The sequence below is a fragment of the Scomber scombrus genome, chromosome 23, assembly GCF_963691925.1.
Source record: "Scomber scombrus chromosome 23, fScoSco1.1, whole genome shotgun sequence".
Classification (NCBI taxonomy): Eukaryota; Metazoa; Chordata; class Actinopteri; order Scombriformes; family Scombridae; genus Scomber; species Scomber scombrus.
In genome coordinates this window covers 22,320,101-22,337,757 of record NC_084992.1, presented here as the reverse complement: position 1 = coordinate 22,337,757, position 17,657 = coordinate 22,320,101, and the positions used below count along the sequence as shown (strand labels likewise).

The following is a 17,657-nucleotide window of genomic DNA, read 5'->3' as shown; positions in this document are numbered from 1 at the left end:
TCTGAAAGTGTAAAACCGGAAGCGCTTGTTGCACTTGTTGCAGCTTGAGTACGTGACTTATAAAGAGGCTGGACTGTCACATCCTGGCTGTGTGTTTGTGTGGGTGTGTGTCAGCTGGAGACAGAGGAGAGGTGAAGCAGCGCTGGAGACATTTAACTCAACGTTCACTTCTTAACACAGCAGCAGCTCAACATGGCCAAGCCGCTCACTGACCAGGACCGCAGGAAGCAGATCTCAGTGCGGGGGCTGGCCGGGGTGGAGAACGTCTCGGACCTAAAAACTAATTTCAACCGGCATCTCCATTTCACCCTGGTGAAGGACCGGAATGTGGCCACCAAACGAGACTACTACTTCGCTCTGGCCAACACAGTCCGGGATCACTTGGTGGGCCGGTGGATCCGGACACAGCAGCATTACTATGAGAAAGACCCGAAAGTAAGCATCCGCTGTCCTCACGTACACACTGTGCTTGCGGGGGGGGCGGGGCTGTGCTGCAGTATTACAACTATTGAGCGTGCACGTGTGCGTGCGTGTGCTCTTCATATCCATTTATAGACATGTTTTGTTGCCTTTGTCTGACGCACCATTGTGCATTGAAACTAAGTTAGAGAGTGTGAGCGGCAGACAGTCCATACAGATGTGTTCCTGTGTGTGTCACATCTGTCTGTCCCCGTGCATAATCTGCAGCCATCATCTGCGCGCCCTCGAGAAACGATGCGCGGCCTCAGTGCGTCAAATGTGCCCAACACTAGTGTTCTCCTGCTGCTGCATGTTACGTAACAGCATGTCGTGCCCTTCACCCCCCCCCCCCCCCCCCCCCCCATACACTCTCTGTGCATCACAAAATGGCCACACTGTTTTTAAAAAAAAAGAAGCAGATTAAGCTGATCTGTATACTTTTAGATATAGTGAAGTACTTAAGCTCTAGGGGGGAATTAAAAAATGCCATCACCTGTATCATAAATTATACATGCGGTGTATGAGGTTGCACTTGGCCCCTTACAGTCTGCTGCACTGTGTGCTGACAGTCTATGATGTGATGGGTGTCTGCCCTGTTGCGCAGCATAGTGTTCACTGTTCAACACACTGGAAACTATGCTGATCTGTTAAAATATTCATTCAGCAATGAAAGATGAGCAAGTTTTATTATCTTGAGTTAAAGGGTGCATTCAGTCAGGAGCCTAAATGAACATTAAAACACAGGTTTTTCTTGCTGTAATCATTCCTCCTGTTCATACTGACCATTAGAAGATCCCCTAGGACACATCCACAGTCCTCCTTCTGTGTAAACGTGTATTTAAAAGTTGATCTGAAGCTAATATGAAGCTTCAGCTGTCTGAATGAGTCAAATCTTCATCTTCTATGTTTCAACGTTACAGTGTTTTTAGTCCTAAAGTCTTTTTGTTACTATAAGCTCAATAGAAGCTGATCATCTACTTTTAAATGACTGTGTGGACACACTGTGGATACAGTCCTCCATCACTTCCATTGAAAGCTCATTTGAAGATGTTTTAATAGTCAGTATGAACAGGAGGAATGATTACAGAAAGGAAAACCTCTTTATTGTTCATATGAACACATGACTGCTGGTTAACACGCATTTGAAAAACTAAACCTTCTTCAAACATCTCTGCTTAGATTTGAAGTTGTAGCTTTTTGCAACAGACCAGATTGAGATTTATTTTCCATTTGACCTGGAATATAAACAAATATGTTCTGACTGTCAGTGAATGTAAGCTGTTGGGGAGTGTTTTTAATAATATCAATAACCAGAGCTCTAAAGCTCATAGGCTTTATAATGACTAAGCACTTCTTATTAATAAACCTTCTGTGAAGTGGACTCAGTGTTAACCTTGGGGGTGAAGTAGCACAGACCCTCCTCTCCTATTTATACTGACCGCCGCATGCCTTTGTGACTTCGGCACATACATTGTTTCCATGTGTTCTTCCTTTTTATACGACCTTCTGACCTTTTTACCGAACATCCATCAGCTGCAGGGACCGAAATGTCAGACGGAAGAGTGTCGAGAGAGGCTGCCAAAATGTCAGAAAGAACATGTCAGACACAGTGCGGTAGTTTCACATTTCCTCAGTTTTGCATCTGGGCTCATCACTGTGTACATTCTCTTCAGAGGTCTGTGTTACCTTTCACACAGAGCTGCGGTGTAACACGAGGCCGTGTCAGCGAAGGCTTGTGGTTCGATGTGACTTCTCTATAAAGTAAGAGTTAGCTGGAGACGCTGCCAGTAATAGCTCTGCTGCTGTTGTCTCTGACAGCAGCTGTTGTTATCTACCACAGACAGTCAGTTCCTTTACATGCACACTAATATTCAACTGTTTATTCCCATAGGATGATACACCGACTTCAACACAGCTCATTTTAAAAAGCGTATACTGAATTAGGACATATTCCAAATGTAGCATTTTTTTCAATTAACATATGGGATTTAAGGATTTTCTTCATGTTTTAGGAACATTCTTAGGACTTGTGTACAGTACATGCATCTCAGTTGGTGTTTTGCCAACCGTTTGCAAAGCTGGGATTTAGATGCACCATTACATTTCTGATCAGAATTAGAAAACATTTTGAAAGACTTGGATATCAACAGGTTTATTTGATTTGTTTCATGTGCAAATTCTCCAACATCAACTTTCAAATCAAACTTTGAAAAAAAAATCATATTTTGATTGTAGAATGCACGGCTGCATGTAAACACAAATATAAATGGAGTATTCATTTTCATTAGTGATGTAAACAGCTTTAGGAATATTGTTCTTTTTTGGAATAACAGCAAAAACTGGAATGTTTTGTGCATGTAAACGTAGTCGATGTTGCAGGGCTTCCACCACATGGTGCATGTACACTATGATTTATTAGTATTTTTGAAGCTTTACTGCAATAAATGGTAAAATTCATCAAGATAAGTATCAACGTTTTGGATACATTTAGTCAGGTTTTTCATGAACTTGGTAAACATGTTTTTTTTTTTTATATTTTGCTGCACACAAATGGAGCTTCAGAAGATTCTAAAACTGCATTATCTTATTTCATTCAAACCTTTTAATAGGTTGTAATTGCATGTTGGTAATCATGCTTGTACATATTTCTCTTAATATGTAAATATTGTATAATATGTATATCTGTGAATGGTTTATTGCCTGTTAATCGATATGTATGTGTAAACTTCTTGTACAAGAGTTTCATATCTCAATGAGACTACATGTTCAAAGGATTCAATAAATAAATAGCATTTGGAAATGTGGTTTCTGGATGACTCACAGCATGTTCTTCCTCCTGCAGCGTGTCTACTACCTCTCCCTGGAGTTCTACATGGGTCGCACTCTGCAGAACACCATGGTGAACCTGGCTTTGGAGAACGCCTGCGATGAAGCCACGTACCAGGTGAGGCAAAGAATCATGGGAAAGCTGATGAAGAGTTACATCATCACGGCTGAGCGCTGAGCAGAACCTAATGCAGCGTGTATTGCTGTCTGCTACACATAGGGGGCTTTAAAGGTACACTATGCAGGATTTGTCGGTTGGCGGCCACCGACCATCCTTCCTGTCAGAGAAAGGAAACTATCAGTCAACCAAATTATAACACAACAGAAACAACAAACACCTCACTTATTAGAGCACAAATTCACACACACAAGTAAAATGCAATGTTATCAGGCCCTAAAAAGACAATTCACTATATAGAAACTGACAGATATAAGAAAATATGGCTGCCAAAAGAGGAGCGACTGTACCAACAGAGCAGCACTTCCTGACACAATTCCCAAAACTTAAACATGTTGTTCCCAAAATTCACCAACAGGCATCCACATTCTATTTGACCTGACATTATGGGTTTAAGGGTGCGGTGTGAAAAAGTACTTCAATTACCTTATGAAGAAAAGACATTAATTCTGCTGTTGATGTTACATACACTTTTCAAAGAGAGAGAGAGAGAGTACTGGTTGAGAGAGCTAGAGTGTATGAAGAGAGCGAGCAGTGCTGGAAAGAAAAAAGCCATAAATCATATAAATAGACCATTTCCTGATTGTTTTATGGCGGCTTTGTACTAAAGCATAAATAAACGCGACCACATCTCCGACATCAAGTTGCCGCATTGCTGGATTTTATGTGAATGCGGAGTGTTCAATTCTATGTGTGTGTGTGTGTGTGTGAGTAGCTCAGCCACGCCCTCGGTCAAGCAGACGCACAGACCCGCTGCTCTTTATACATCCATGACGCAGAGACAGAGGTGCGAGACAGAAACAGAGTCCAGATGTCACACCCCTGCATGCTCTTATTGGCTGGGGGCTACAAACCTACTGTCCAAAAGTTGACACCCAAAAACACAAGAAAATAAAGAAAGAGGGCTCTGTATGTAAATACACCACCACACACTTCTAGTCATGATTGAGGGAGATTATTTAGTATTTTGAGTTTATACATATTCTGCATAGTATACCTTTTTAAAGTCCAACTGAAAATAAATCTCATTGGTGCATTTTACAGTACGATATGTCCTGTGCTCTCAGTGGAGAAAAGAGTTTTACCCAAAAATGGGACAATTATGGTAACCAGCCAGACTGCTGACACATATAGTCAATTTCATTTCAAACTCTAATTGCATAAAGCAGTGACATTATCGTTGTATTATTGGCCGGCATCATGACACTGATAACCAGACAGCAGCCTGAGACAAGACAACCAGGCAAACTGCCATGTGGCCCCTCAAATTTATCGACTGGCTCTGTGACTGACCCCGTGTAACAATTTAGTGGAGTAATTTTAGTTTTTATTGTGCTCAGGGGGTTATGTAATCCTAAATCTATTTGGGTGGGGGGGATGGGGGGGAGGGGGCAACAGTCTCCCTCATGGCCCCTTTTTAAACAGGTCAATCCAGTCATGCCTGAGACAATCAAATCAAGAGCTTTAATGTGTGTTCATGCAGAATATGAAGTGAATTTTAGGCGTGTCGATGACCATGAAAGTCACTGAGAGTAAAATTAGCTCCTATGTGATGAGGTGAAGACATGTCCATGCAAGTGTATGATGATGAAGGGTGAGGTCCTTGTTCTGTTAACACCACTGCTAAAAAAAAACAATATTCTGCTCAGCTTTAAGGCTCTGCACTGCTGTATGATTCTATGTTACTAATTATCAATGCACATATTTACAGTAGAAGCTTCATCAGTCACACTGGTAAGAGATTATAAGAGTACGCCGATGTGTCTTTCAGCTGGGTTTGGACATGGAGGAGCTGCAGGACATTGAGGAAGATGCCGGCCTAGGCAACGGAGGGCTGGGGCGTCTGGCTGGTGAGCTCATGCCTCCTCCTGATTGGCTGCTGTCACACAGTGATGTTTAGTGCTCTGGACAGGTCTTGTCTCACCCTACTCTTCACCCCCTCCCTCCCAACCCTGTTTTTTTGTTTCCTCAGCTTGTTTCTTGGACTCCATGGCCTCTCTGGGTCTGGCTGCTTACGGCTACGGCATCCGCTACGAGTTTGGCATCTTCAATCAGAAAATGGTCAACGGCTGGCAGGTATATTGATCTGGTGGATTAGCTCCTTAGTTCTTCCTGATTTAATCTAGGCTGCTTTATATTCTCATTTAATAAACAGTAGTTTTTCTGCACTTCCCTGAAATCTGAGCTCACTGTGTCCTTGCAGTGACAGCATGACCCCGCAAATGAGTGAAGTAGCCCGAGGCAGAAGTGAAAGTGTCTCCACCCTTTGAGGATACAGTGCTAGATATAGTTGGGCTTAATTTAACAGACAGGTGTTGGCGATGATGAGTTTGTTAGTTATTAGTTTGGCTTAAGAAGCAGATATCCTGCACACAGCTGGTCACACCCAAAACATGTGAATAAAAGTGACTGACACATTTAATAAGGATTTACAAGGATTTTGTTTTCCACATCAGCGTGTGTTTCCAGGTGTTGGGTAGAATTACTGTATACAGTATAAAAGTAGTATAAAACATTTTTGCATCTCCAGAGGCAACCGTGTGCAATCTGATAAACTACTCATGGGTTAGGGCCGAAGACTACAAATAAAATAAATAAATCAATTCAAGATTTTTAAAAAAGTCATGTGGTGTATGTTACTATAGCAACACACAAGCATGACAAAGAGTGTAAATTTAACAAAGCAGACACTGTATGTTTGACTGAGATGTACTACAGAGAAACTTCACTGAGTTCAACCCAGCAATAAAATAAAGATACCACCCCCCCCCAACCCCCCCAACTAAACTGTTTATCCAGTTCTGCTGGAATTCACTCTGCACACATCCTCATCCTTTGTCACTGGGAACAAGTTAATTGACATTTTTTGTGCTGGTTAAATCAGTTTGTTGTTTCTACTGTAAAAGTCCTTTCTGGCAACACTAATTAGACCACTGACTGTCAATCACACAACAAAGGAGTCGACCAGGTGAGAGAATTGTGTGGATCTTTTTGTACCATGTGATGCAACACCGCCCGACTGGTTTACAACCCAGTGTCTGAACCAGGAAATAAAGATTTAAATGTAATTTAAGAAAAAACATAGTAAATATCAGCAATTGATGACGCATCTAGTTAATGTTAAGACCACAAACATTATAAATATCTTACTGGTTAAAAAGTTCCAAATTTTTGAGCTGTACAATTTTAGGCGCTGCTATTCCTAAAATTTCACTAGTCCAGCTTTCATGGACAATATTAGCGTTCCGTGATGGTCTAAATGCTGTTTCCTCCCTCACAACAATAACAGTCTGGATGAAATTCTGAACATTAGTCGATGTGAAAACGCTTTAATCATCTGTCGTGTTCCACAGGTGGAAGAAGCTGATGACTGGCTGCGTTATGGTAACCCCTGGGAGAAGGCTCGCCCCGAGTACATGCGTCCGGTCCACTTCTACGGACGAGTGGAGCACACGGATGAAGGAGTGAAATGGGTCGACACACAGGTCAATTGTTAGAAAGCTCTTACCAGGCTTATCTCACAGATGAGACGTCTTCAGCACGTTACTCGTGGAGGATAATGGTTTGATAAAGATCTGACATTTCTCTTTGTTGTGATCCAGGTGGTTCTGGCTCTTCCCTATGACACCCCGGTCCCCGGCTACAGAAACAACATCGTCAACACCATGAGACTGTGGTCCGCTAAAGCACCCTGTGACTTTAACCTCAAAGACTGTGAGTATTGTATATGTGTGTAAGTAACAGAACTGTCATAAAAGCAAGAAAGGCCAGTGAAAACTCCGAGGTTTAACCATCAACGTTTGTCATACAGTTAATGTTGGTGGCTACATCCAAGCTGTGCTGGATAGAAACCTGGCTGAGAACATCTCCAGGGTTCTCTACCCTAATGACAATGTGAGTAGAACTTGGATTTAAAGCTGTGTGTACATATAATATACCTGACAACCCATCAATGCTGGTCTAACTTTTACTTAAAGGACAATTTAGTTTTTACAGATTTTACGTGTATAAGGTCTTGTTGGGTGTTCTGGTTATTATTTCAACTGGGAGATCTGGGCATGTGTTATTTTCTGTAGTAAGCCTCTTTAGTTTACTATTTTGGCAAACTCCACTTTCATCAACCTTATTTAGTTATGACTAAAATGAGAATAAGAAAGATGGCAAAAACAGCAAAAAAGAGATGAAATAAACTTATAATGACAAACCCAATCACGTCCAGCTTTAGCCTCTTTTAGCTCATTGTTTTGGCAAACTCCAGTTTAAACAACTTTCTTTTATTTTTTTTATTGATAAGAATGATGACTAAAGTTGAGAAAACTGGAATTGTCACTTGTGATTTATACATTAAGACAGATGATATTCCTTCAGTTGAGCATCTGCTGAGTCATCATTTGAAATGTTGCTAGCTTGTTTCAGGCAGTTGCTCTGGAGGCAGAAAACCTCAGCGGGTAAAAAGTTAAAGACAAACATTTGCTGAGTGCAAATTAGGGCGCACTCACACTAGGGCCAGTTGTACCGTACTGTGCTGAAGCACGGATGTCCCCCCTCCCCTGTCCCCCTGCTGGCCCGCACTCACATTATCCCAACCGTACTGTACTCAAGCACGGTTACCTCCGACACGTTGCGCAAAAACATACAGACAGTTTACTCTCATAAAACATGCACAGGTGTGTGTTCTCGTGCTGTGTGCCGGTAAAACACAACACAGCTGATCAATTAACACAACGCACTATGATTAAAAAGTGCAAGCTTGTTCTTCTGAGTCATGCCTGTGTAGTATGCAGTACTAGATACTTGTATAAAAAAGACTAGTAAAAGCAGACGTACTGATTCAACTCTTTACTCCAGTAAAAGTAAGACGTAGTTTAATGACTTAGAAGTCTCCAAATGACTTACTTTAATGAATGTCGTTAGTTTATATAATGCATATTTGTAAAATATGACTTTTATGAGGGTCACAGTCACAGACAATAAACTTAGCATTTCATAATTGTGGTAGCAGCGGTGCAGCAGATGTAATGAAGTCCACGCAGCATGCAAACTAATATTAAGCCTTTAGCCTTTTCATTATAATGTCCATGGACATAAATTGAGTTCTTTTGCCTTAATAATGATAAAATAATACACAAAAAATGGTCGGATTGGGAACCCATACATACATAATGTGTTCACGTTGCATTGAGTGTTGTTTGAAATGACCAGGGCTCAGCTAGTGTTGCCTTTTAAAAATCGTCGATTTCCCAGGATTCCCTGGAAAATTGGCTTCTTTTCCCGGGATTTAAAATGTCTTATTTTCGGGAAAAATATTAATCCCTAATGCGCATGCGTGACCAAGTGTACCGTGCCTAAGCACACCTCTTCCAACCGTACCGTACCAGGGAAGTGTAACGTACTCAAGCACGGTACACTTGCACTCACACTAGACAAATAATCCGGATTTTAGGGGGCAAAAGTGCTTGGGCACGGTACGATTGCCTAGTGTGAGTACGCCCTAAGAGAGCAAACACATGTGGCCAAAACACAATTAGAAAACAGACTATATGCTATGTATTTACTTGCTAGCTATGAGGCTTTCATTTCACAGTTAAACATGTCTTTCAAACATTTAGAGGATTTACCAGGAAAAAAGACAACACACATTTAAAGAGCAACGTTTTTCATTGATGATAAACCAAAATATATCCTCCAAACTGAGTCTGATTTTTAAAACGTCCACATGAGACTCCTCTTATTAATAATGGAGCCTAGAGTGACTAAAATACTGTCAAACATTATGGATGTTTGCCATAACCTGGCCAGAAAACCCAAAAAATCATGTCGCTGCCTACTGTTTTAAAACTGAAGTAATTCCAATTTTTATATTGAAAATAGATTAAATGGTAAACCCAGAGATCAGACTGGCACACAGACAGATGTAGCAACAAGCTGGTGAACATAATGGAGACCAAACCAGAACTGGTTAAAGATGGGTGTGGAAATGGTCAGCTGTTTGCTGGCTAGCTTTATTGACCCCAAAAAAATCAATGAACACTTTAACTCAAAACCAGCCAACCCTAGCACAACTCACAAGGGTGTTTCTAGAATTGAAATCATAATGTGCAGATACTTTATTGTATTGGGAGAATGAGATGAAAGTTTGAACAGTTTTCCATATTGTCTGTGGACTTCAGTTCTTTGAAGGGAAGGAGCTGCGTCTGAAGCAGGAGTACTTTGTTGTCGCAGCCACTCTTCAAGACATCGTCCGTCGATTCAAGGCCTCCAAGTTTGGCTCCACGGAGTACGTGCGGTTGGATCTTTCTACACTGCCAGATAAGGCGAGAGATCCGTAATGTCAAACTGTGACATAATACTTATTACAGCATATCAACCTCTAATAGATATTTGATTATTTTGTGCTCAGTTGTTTTTACCATCCTTATTCATTTGTTACCTTTTTATCTTTGTCAATGGATGTTCTGCAGGTGGCGATCCAGCTGAATGACACCCACCCTGCTATGGCCATCCCTGAGCTGATGAGGATCCTGGTGGACATTGAGAAAGTCACTTGGGAGACGGTATGTATCACTTCAGCGGTAGTCACACACTGACATCACAATGCTTAAAACAAAGTGGATCATCTGAGTGTGACTTGGGAGCATTCCCACGCTTAATTTAATCATCAGTTCGCATCATGAGCAGCATATTAAGGTGTAAGATTGCATACATGATAAGTTGAGAAGAGAAGTTTACTCCCAGTAACAGAGAGCATTGTGATAAGAAACGTCCAATCAATGAGCTTTAGAGGAAGGTTCCCAGTTTTTCAAGTGTGTCTTAAAACAGCAGTCAGGTGTCCTCTTTCCTCTCTCCTGACAGTGGGAGAGGTTTTCCTCGCTGTAATCATTCCTCTATAAAAGATCTCCTTCAAATGTGCTTTCAGTGTAAGTGATGGAAAATGCATGAGAGTACTGAGAGCAAAGATGCATTTGAAAGTAGATGATCAGCTTCATCAGTCTGAATTAGTCATATCAAGTGATATCTGACACATTTACAGTCTTTTTAGCATCAAATTCCCTCTTAGTGTTTCCCTGTTGAGCTGTGGTGGAAGTATAGTAACAAAAAGACTTTGGTACTAAAAACACTGTAACGTTGAAACATAGAAGATGAAGATTTGACTCATTTGGATGCTGAAGCTTCATATTAGCTTCACATCAACTTTTAAATCCATGTTTACACAGAAGGAGGACTGTGGATTTAGTCCTCCATCACTTCCATTGTAAGTGCATTATGAAGGGATCTTCTAATGGTCAGTATGAACAGGAAGAATCATTACAGCTAGAGAAACAGGTTTCAATGCTTATTTGGGCTCCTGACTGTTGATTTAAGACAAACTTAAAAATGTTGAACCTGTCCTTTTTTTTTTAATGTTGCTCTGTTTTGTCTGTAGCAACATCATGTTTACACTTCAATTTAATATTAAGAAGCACAAAGTTGTTCGTTGTCTTTTCTGAGAGTTTATTCGGTCGCCTGCAGACGGACTCTTTGCTGTCTCAAGTGTGAGATGGCATGAGTGAGCCCAGAGCAGAGGAAGTTGTCAGATTATATACAATACATTATCTCGTGAAAGGATGAACCTGTTCTACCATCAGAACAATGTAAGCACAATAGTCACGTCATAATGTGTTGTACAATCAGGACAATAGTTAGTCAGTAGATTTGAACATACATGGTGTTCACTCAATCAGCATTTCATGTAACATAAGTGGTGTCATGATCAGCAGATTATGACACACATACACCTAATCATATGACATAGTTACTCATTTGTATCAGAGAAGATGAATAATAAGAATTCCCATTACACCCTCAACAGATTTACACTCGCAATTCTGATAACATGCATGTAGCATAATAATAATGATATAATTAGTTAATGATGTTAGCATTTCTAATTCTATCCTAACATACAGAGAAAAGGAATCAATGTAGTGCACAGAAAATGTTACCTTTTTATATCACCTTAACATCCACTGTCCATGGCAACAGTTAAAGCAATATATCTTATTCTGTAAATGATGAAACGGTCTAGTTGACAGTACTGTTATTCAATTATTTGTGGGATAAAGTGACTGTATACTCCTATCACATAAAACTGACTGCATTTAACTGCAGTGTGCTGTGGTCACATGCAGTTCTGTCTCTTTGCATCTTTCAACACTGCAGTAACAATGACACAGCAGAATGACTCAAGAGTTGATCTCATTCACCGTGACAGATGTGAGCATAGACCTTGCTTGCTAATGTGAGATCTTCATTTTCAAATTTAAAAAAAAGCAGAGCTCACATTTGTGATCAGTTGTAGAGAAGATAAGTATTTTAACTTTCAGTACTTTGTAGTTGTTGGCTAACCTGTCTGTCTCTGTCCTCACTGTGTCCAGGCCTGGGACATCGTGGTGCGTACCTGTGCCTACACCAACCACACCGTCCTGCCTGAAGCTCTGGAGCGCTGGCCCGTCGATCTCTTCCAAAACCTGCTGCCTCGTCACCTGGAGATCATCTATGAGATCAACAGGAGGCACATGGAGGTACAAAAACGTTCTAAATGAAGCATGTAGCTCTTAGCCTTCTCTATACAGACTTCAAAGAGCACTTGTTCAAGAGTCTGTGTGAGAAAAGGTGAAACAATATCAACTCAAATGAGGGATATATCTATATCTTAATTTTGCCACATTATGTATCAGTGCATTACTGTGCATATATTTTTTTTTAATTGCAATTGATTCTATTGTCTACAAGGGTAAATTGAGGTTTGGTGAGCCCTGATATCCACTCTTGTCTCCTTCCTTCCATTCTCCAGCGCATCAGCAAGCTTTACCCTGGAGACATGGACCGCATGCGCCGTATGTCCCTGATTGAAGAGGGCGACGTCAAGAAAATCAACATGGCTCACCTGTGCATTGTGGGATCTCACGCTGTCAACGGAGTGGCCCGCATCCACTCTGAAATCATCAAAGACACAGTGTAAGGAAACCCAGTTCACCCTCATCTCCTCCCCTGATTGTGTGTTCCAGTGTAACAGAACTGTAACACAGCCTGGAGCCATATCAATATTTTCTATTGTTGATGTTGAACTGTTGTCAGCTTTTAAAGAGCAAAGCTACAATACAGTACAATCATTTCACATTGGACTAAATGTTGTAGAATATTGTGATATTCAAATGTTAAATCTTCTTGTAGGTTCAAGGATTTCTACGAGGTGGACCCAGACAAGTTCCAGAACAAGACCAACGGCATCACGCCCAGACGCTGGCTGGTCATGTGCAACCCAGGCCTGGCTGAGGTCATCGCAGAGGTGTGTTTGTTGTACAAACAGAGTTATTTCCAGAGTCTAGGGTTCAGCAAATGAAAGTTACATGGATTTTCTGCATTGGAGCACTTCCAAATCTTGAGTGGATATGAAACACTGCTGGCGGTTCTTTGATAAAGTCAAAGCTATAAGCCTGAGTACAGAAAGAGAATTCCTAAAGTAGCATTTCAAGAAACCTCTAATCACTGAACCAAAAGCTGCTCAAATCAATATTTATATATTAACAACATAGTCTTTCTGCTCTGTGTTTTGGTTTTACAGCCCGTAACTTTACTGTTTTGGTTCATTCTCTCAGCTGTCTTTGACCATGGTGGTTGTTTTCAGTGAAACAGCTCAGATAAACCCACTGCATGACACGTTTTTAGCACCAAACAGCAGACATTTACAGTTAGTCTAGCTGGTGAACATAGGGGAGCATTTAGCAGCTAAAAAGACAGATATTCTTCTCAGGAGTTGATGGAAACTAAAAATTTAAATCACTTTTTAATTCCAAATTAATTTTAGTATTTAGTGTTCTGGATTTTGCTACAGTTCTGATTTTGCCCCTATGATGGGCCTCTTCTCCATACAATAACTATGGCTAAGGCTCATGGGTATTGTAGTATTTATCTGCCATGCTGACCTGATGGAAAAAGAACATGATTACTTAGAAACAAAGTTAAAGTGATTGAAACTGGCAGTCATCTATAGTATTGACTATCTATAGTATTGTTAAATGATCAAGTAGACTCCTTTGTTTGTATATCAGGGTCTATTCAGGAGATCATTAGAAGTTGAAATAGGAATTAACAGTGGAGAAAGAGAGACATACACAGTTTTAACTAACATGCTTCTGATGTGTTGAATGAGCTTCTCTGACATGTTTTATTCTCAGAGGATTGGTGAGGACTACATCCGCGACCTGGACCAGCTGAAGAAGCTTCTGGACTTTGTGAACGATGACTCCTTCATCAGGGATGTTGCCAAAATCAAACAAGTGAGATCTTAAAATCTTAAAACGCTTAAAGATGAATATTTTCTTTTTCTGCTTTTGTCTGTTTCCTAAATCACATTTCTCTGTGTGGCCGCCACTTTTAAGGAGAACAAGATGAAGTTTGCCGCCTACCTTGAGGAGCAGTACAAGGTCAAGATCAACCCCAACTCCATGTTCGATGTCCACGTGAAGAGGATCCACGAGTACAAGAGGCAGCTGCTGAACTGCCTTCACATCATCACGCTGTACAACCGTGAGTGTTGCTTCTATTACTACCTTACAACCGTTCAGAAAACAAGTGTGACTCCCAGAGAAGAAACTTATCCATTTGCTTCTTTCTCAGGTATTAAGAAGGAGCCCAACAAGGCATGGACCCCCAGGACAATCATGATTGGAGGAAAGGTGACTGACATTTAAAGCATTACATTATAATTTTGATGTGTCAGATGGACATCAGCTTTATATGTGTCTTTGTAGGTCCAGAACGTTAGCCTAGCTTAGCTCAAAGACTGAAAGCAGGGGGAACTATTAGCAGTTAGCTTAGCGCCATCAAATACAACTTCCACCAAATCTTACTAAAACATTATATCAATATCAATGATGCAGCTTCATCAGTATATAGGATTATTAGTACAGGATACACATATGTTACACTATATGCAGATGATATCATAGTTTATTTTGCATCATATTTTATTGAAAGAGAGTTAAATACAATAAGAACACGTTCCTCAAAGGACATACAATTGATACATATACATGTCCTGATTAAAATATCAGGGTCCCAAATATAGTAAGCAGGAACAAACATCACTGACGAAAGATTATTATGAATTTGTAGTATGACTGACAACTCGCTCCACGAGAGATTCCCAAAGAAATACACAGATTAAAATTAGCAAAAGTGTCTGGTACCACATAAACCAGCCTGTAACTTAAAGATACACCAATTCATATTTTATATTAACAATTAATCAAATGACTGTTTAATGTAGAAGAAGCTGCTTGTAGGGATGGTTTTGTAGCCCACAACTTTATTATTTAGGTTCAGAAATCATCGGCATAGCTTCTAGCAGCGGCAGCAGCAGCAGTGCTAAATAGTGTTAAGTAGTGTTAAACCCACTGAACACTACCAGCCCAACACTAAACAAAATATAAACGAAGTTAGAAACTAGCTGGTGAACTAGTGAAGCATTATTCTTCAAAGGAGAGACAAAAAAACAGAACAAGAAGGAGAATGAATACCATCAGTTGGACACAAACATGACTCCAAATGAATGCTAAAGTTATTCTGTGTTGTCTGGATGTATAAAAGAAGCATATACATAATATCAAAGATATTGTGTTATGAGCTGGTTCCACTGCCCCCGAACATTAGAAAAAACACATAGTAATTGACAGGAAGTGGGAGATGCCAACATGTTGTTGGAGATTCATGAGCATGTTAGTGTTCAACAAGCAGTCTCAATATTCCTTTAGTTGTGGACAAAAGGAAAATATATGACTTATTACGTGTAAGGTAAGTTGTACCCTGTTTATAATTTTAAACTTCAGTCAGTACAGGAAGTCTTTGTTTAATTGCCTTCCATATTGCTCATTATTTCACCAATTTTGATTTCACTAATAATAATCATTAGTGCTCAATTTTACCAATGACCTAATTCCAATTTACTCTCATTGTGATGATTTTAGTTATCCAGTGCTCATCAGAGGAATGTTTGTAGAACATTATTTGAGTGAACTAGAAGTGAAGAGCTTCCCTTCTGTCACAGATTATCCCATTTAAAATGCTCCACTCATATATAACTGTAAGTAGAGTTCAGAGTATACTTAAATGAGCATGTTTTTTTAACCCTAACCCTTGTTGCTCATCATCATGTCTCCTCTGTCTCCAGGCGGCTCCAGGTTACCACACCGCCAAGATGATCATCAAGCTGATCACATCAATCGGAGACATTGTCAATAAGGACCCTGTGGTGGGAGATCGCCTCAAGGTCATCTTCCTCGAGAACTATCGTGTCACTCTGGCTGAGAAAGGTAACGGATGCTGTTCTGCTTATTCAACAAGTCTTTTATGTGCAGGATTCAGGGCAGTTACAGGGCTGTGGAACCTCAATACATTTAAAATGTGGTACATCCTGAAGGTTGGCATCAAATATCTAGCTAGATTAATAATCATGTTGTATATTCTTGATTATAGTACATATATATACTGGATTGATATTGATATCTTTCCACCTGTCTCCTGTTTGCAGTCATCCCAGCATCAGACCTTTCGGAGCAGATCTCCACCGCAGGCACTGAGGCCTCTGGTACCGGAAACATGAAGTTCATGCTGAATGGGGCCCTCACCATTGGCACCATGGATGGAGCCAACGTGGAGATGGCAGAGGAGGCTGGAGAGGAGAACCTTTTCATCTTCGGCATGAGGGTGCCCGATGTGGAGGCTATGGACAAGAAGGGGTGAGCTTGGTTTGGTATTAAACACGTCCTGAAGTAATGGACATAAGACTACGCTCAACTGGACAATAGAAATGGTCTTATGACAACAGTAACAAAGACTTTGATTATGTCTTTTGTCCTCAGCTATGACGCTGTGCCGTACTACAACCGTATACCTGAGCTGAAGCAGGCCATGGATCAGATATCTGGAGGATTCTTCAGCCCCGGCCAACCCGACCTCTTCAAAGACCTCGTCGACATGCTGATGCACCACGACAGGTTGGAGCACACTTCTGCTGACACTGAGGACTCTGAGAGGACTCAGCACTTTTATTTCCATAGCCATGCAGTGCCATCAATGCAGTAAATTGTGCTGTAAATGAAATGTTTGTGGTGTAAATCAACTCATTATCATCATACATTCAACCTGGTGGTACTGAGTAATTAGTCTTGTTAATTTGGATCATAGTATTGTCACAATGCTTCATCTCATCCATATTAACTGTATGTCTGTGCTGCAGGTTCAAGGTATTTGCGGACTATGAAGCATACATCAAATGTCAAGACAAAGTCAGCGCACTCTATAAGGTTAGTATGTCAGTAAGAGAAAGTCGCCCTACTCTCACCTTCAGTCTGTCAGGTATTCTAACATAGTGTGATGACTCTGACATCCTGAATTCTTTATTTTGACCTCAGTTTTTTTTTAGTCTCACAGCTCTCTGACAGTTTCATACATATTTTATGTACAAAGTTCTTCTGTACCTTTTTACTTCCATATTATATATTAAATGGATGATGCTATATTGTACTGTACTGTCCTGTACTATATTATAGTGTACTGTGCTATACTGTATTTTACAATCACATGATACTGTACTGTACTATGCTGTATTATACACTGTACTAGACCATACTAAACTATATTATACTAAACATCATTGTACTATATGATACTGTACTGTGCTATACTGTATTATACAATATAACATGATGCAGTTCTAGTCCATAATATATTATACAGTACTGTATTCTATTATACTGTATTGTGCTTTACTATATTTTAAAATATCATATAATTCTGTACTGTACTATACGTTATCAGACCATACTATATTATACTACGCAGTACTGTTCTATATGATACAGTACTGTGCTATACTATATTATACAATATCACATGATACTATACTGCACTGTATTATACAATATAACATGATACTGTACTACCCACAACAACCCGCTGTGCTCTTACCCCTCATTTCTATGTATTAACAGAACCCTAAAGAGTGGACCAAGATGGTGATCCATAACATCGCCGGCTGTGGCAAATTCTCCAGTGACCGAACCATTTCCCAGTATGCTACGGAGATCTGGGGGATGGAGCCCAGTCTGGAGAAGATCCCTGCTCCTGATGATCCCCGCTAAACCACATCTGC

At 40.4% G+C, this 17,657-nt stretch overlaps 1 protein-coding gene across 1 annotated transcript; it reads left to right on the top strand.

Annotated features, from left to right (window-relative positions):
- The first annotated feature begins 127 nt into the window (after positions 1-127).
- On the top strand, positions 128-17,657 carry LOC134005740 (glycogen phosphorylase, muscle form). Its single transcript, XM_062444729.1, has 20 exons — positions 128-435; positions 3,302-3,403; positions 5,235-5,313; positions 5,436-5,539; positions 6,817-6,948; positions 7,066-7,177; positions 7,275-7,357; positions 9,634-9,777; positions 9,925-10,017; positions 11,878-12,024; positions 12,297-12,460; positions 12,677-12,791; positions 13,681-13,782; positions 13,885-14,032; positions 14,123-14,181; positions 15,675-15,816; positions 16,035-16,242; positions 16,366-16,500; positions 16,743-16,809; positions 17,497-17,657. Exons 1-20 carry the CDS (start codon positions 193-195, stop codon positions 17,644-17,646), a joined length of 2,529 nt encoding a protein of 842 aa, XP_062300713.1. The 5' UTR covers positions 128-192; the 3' UTR covers positions 17,647-17,657.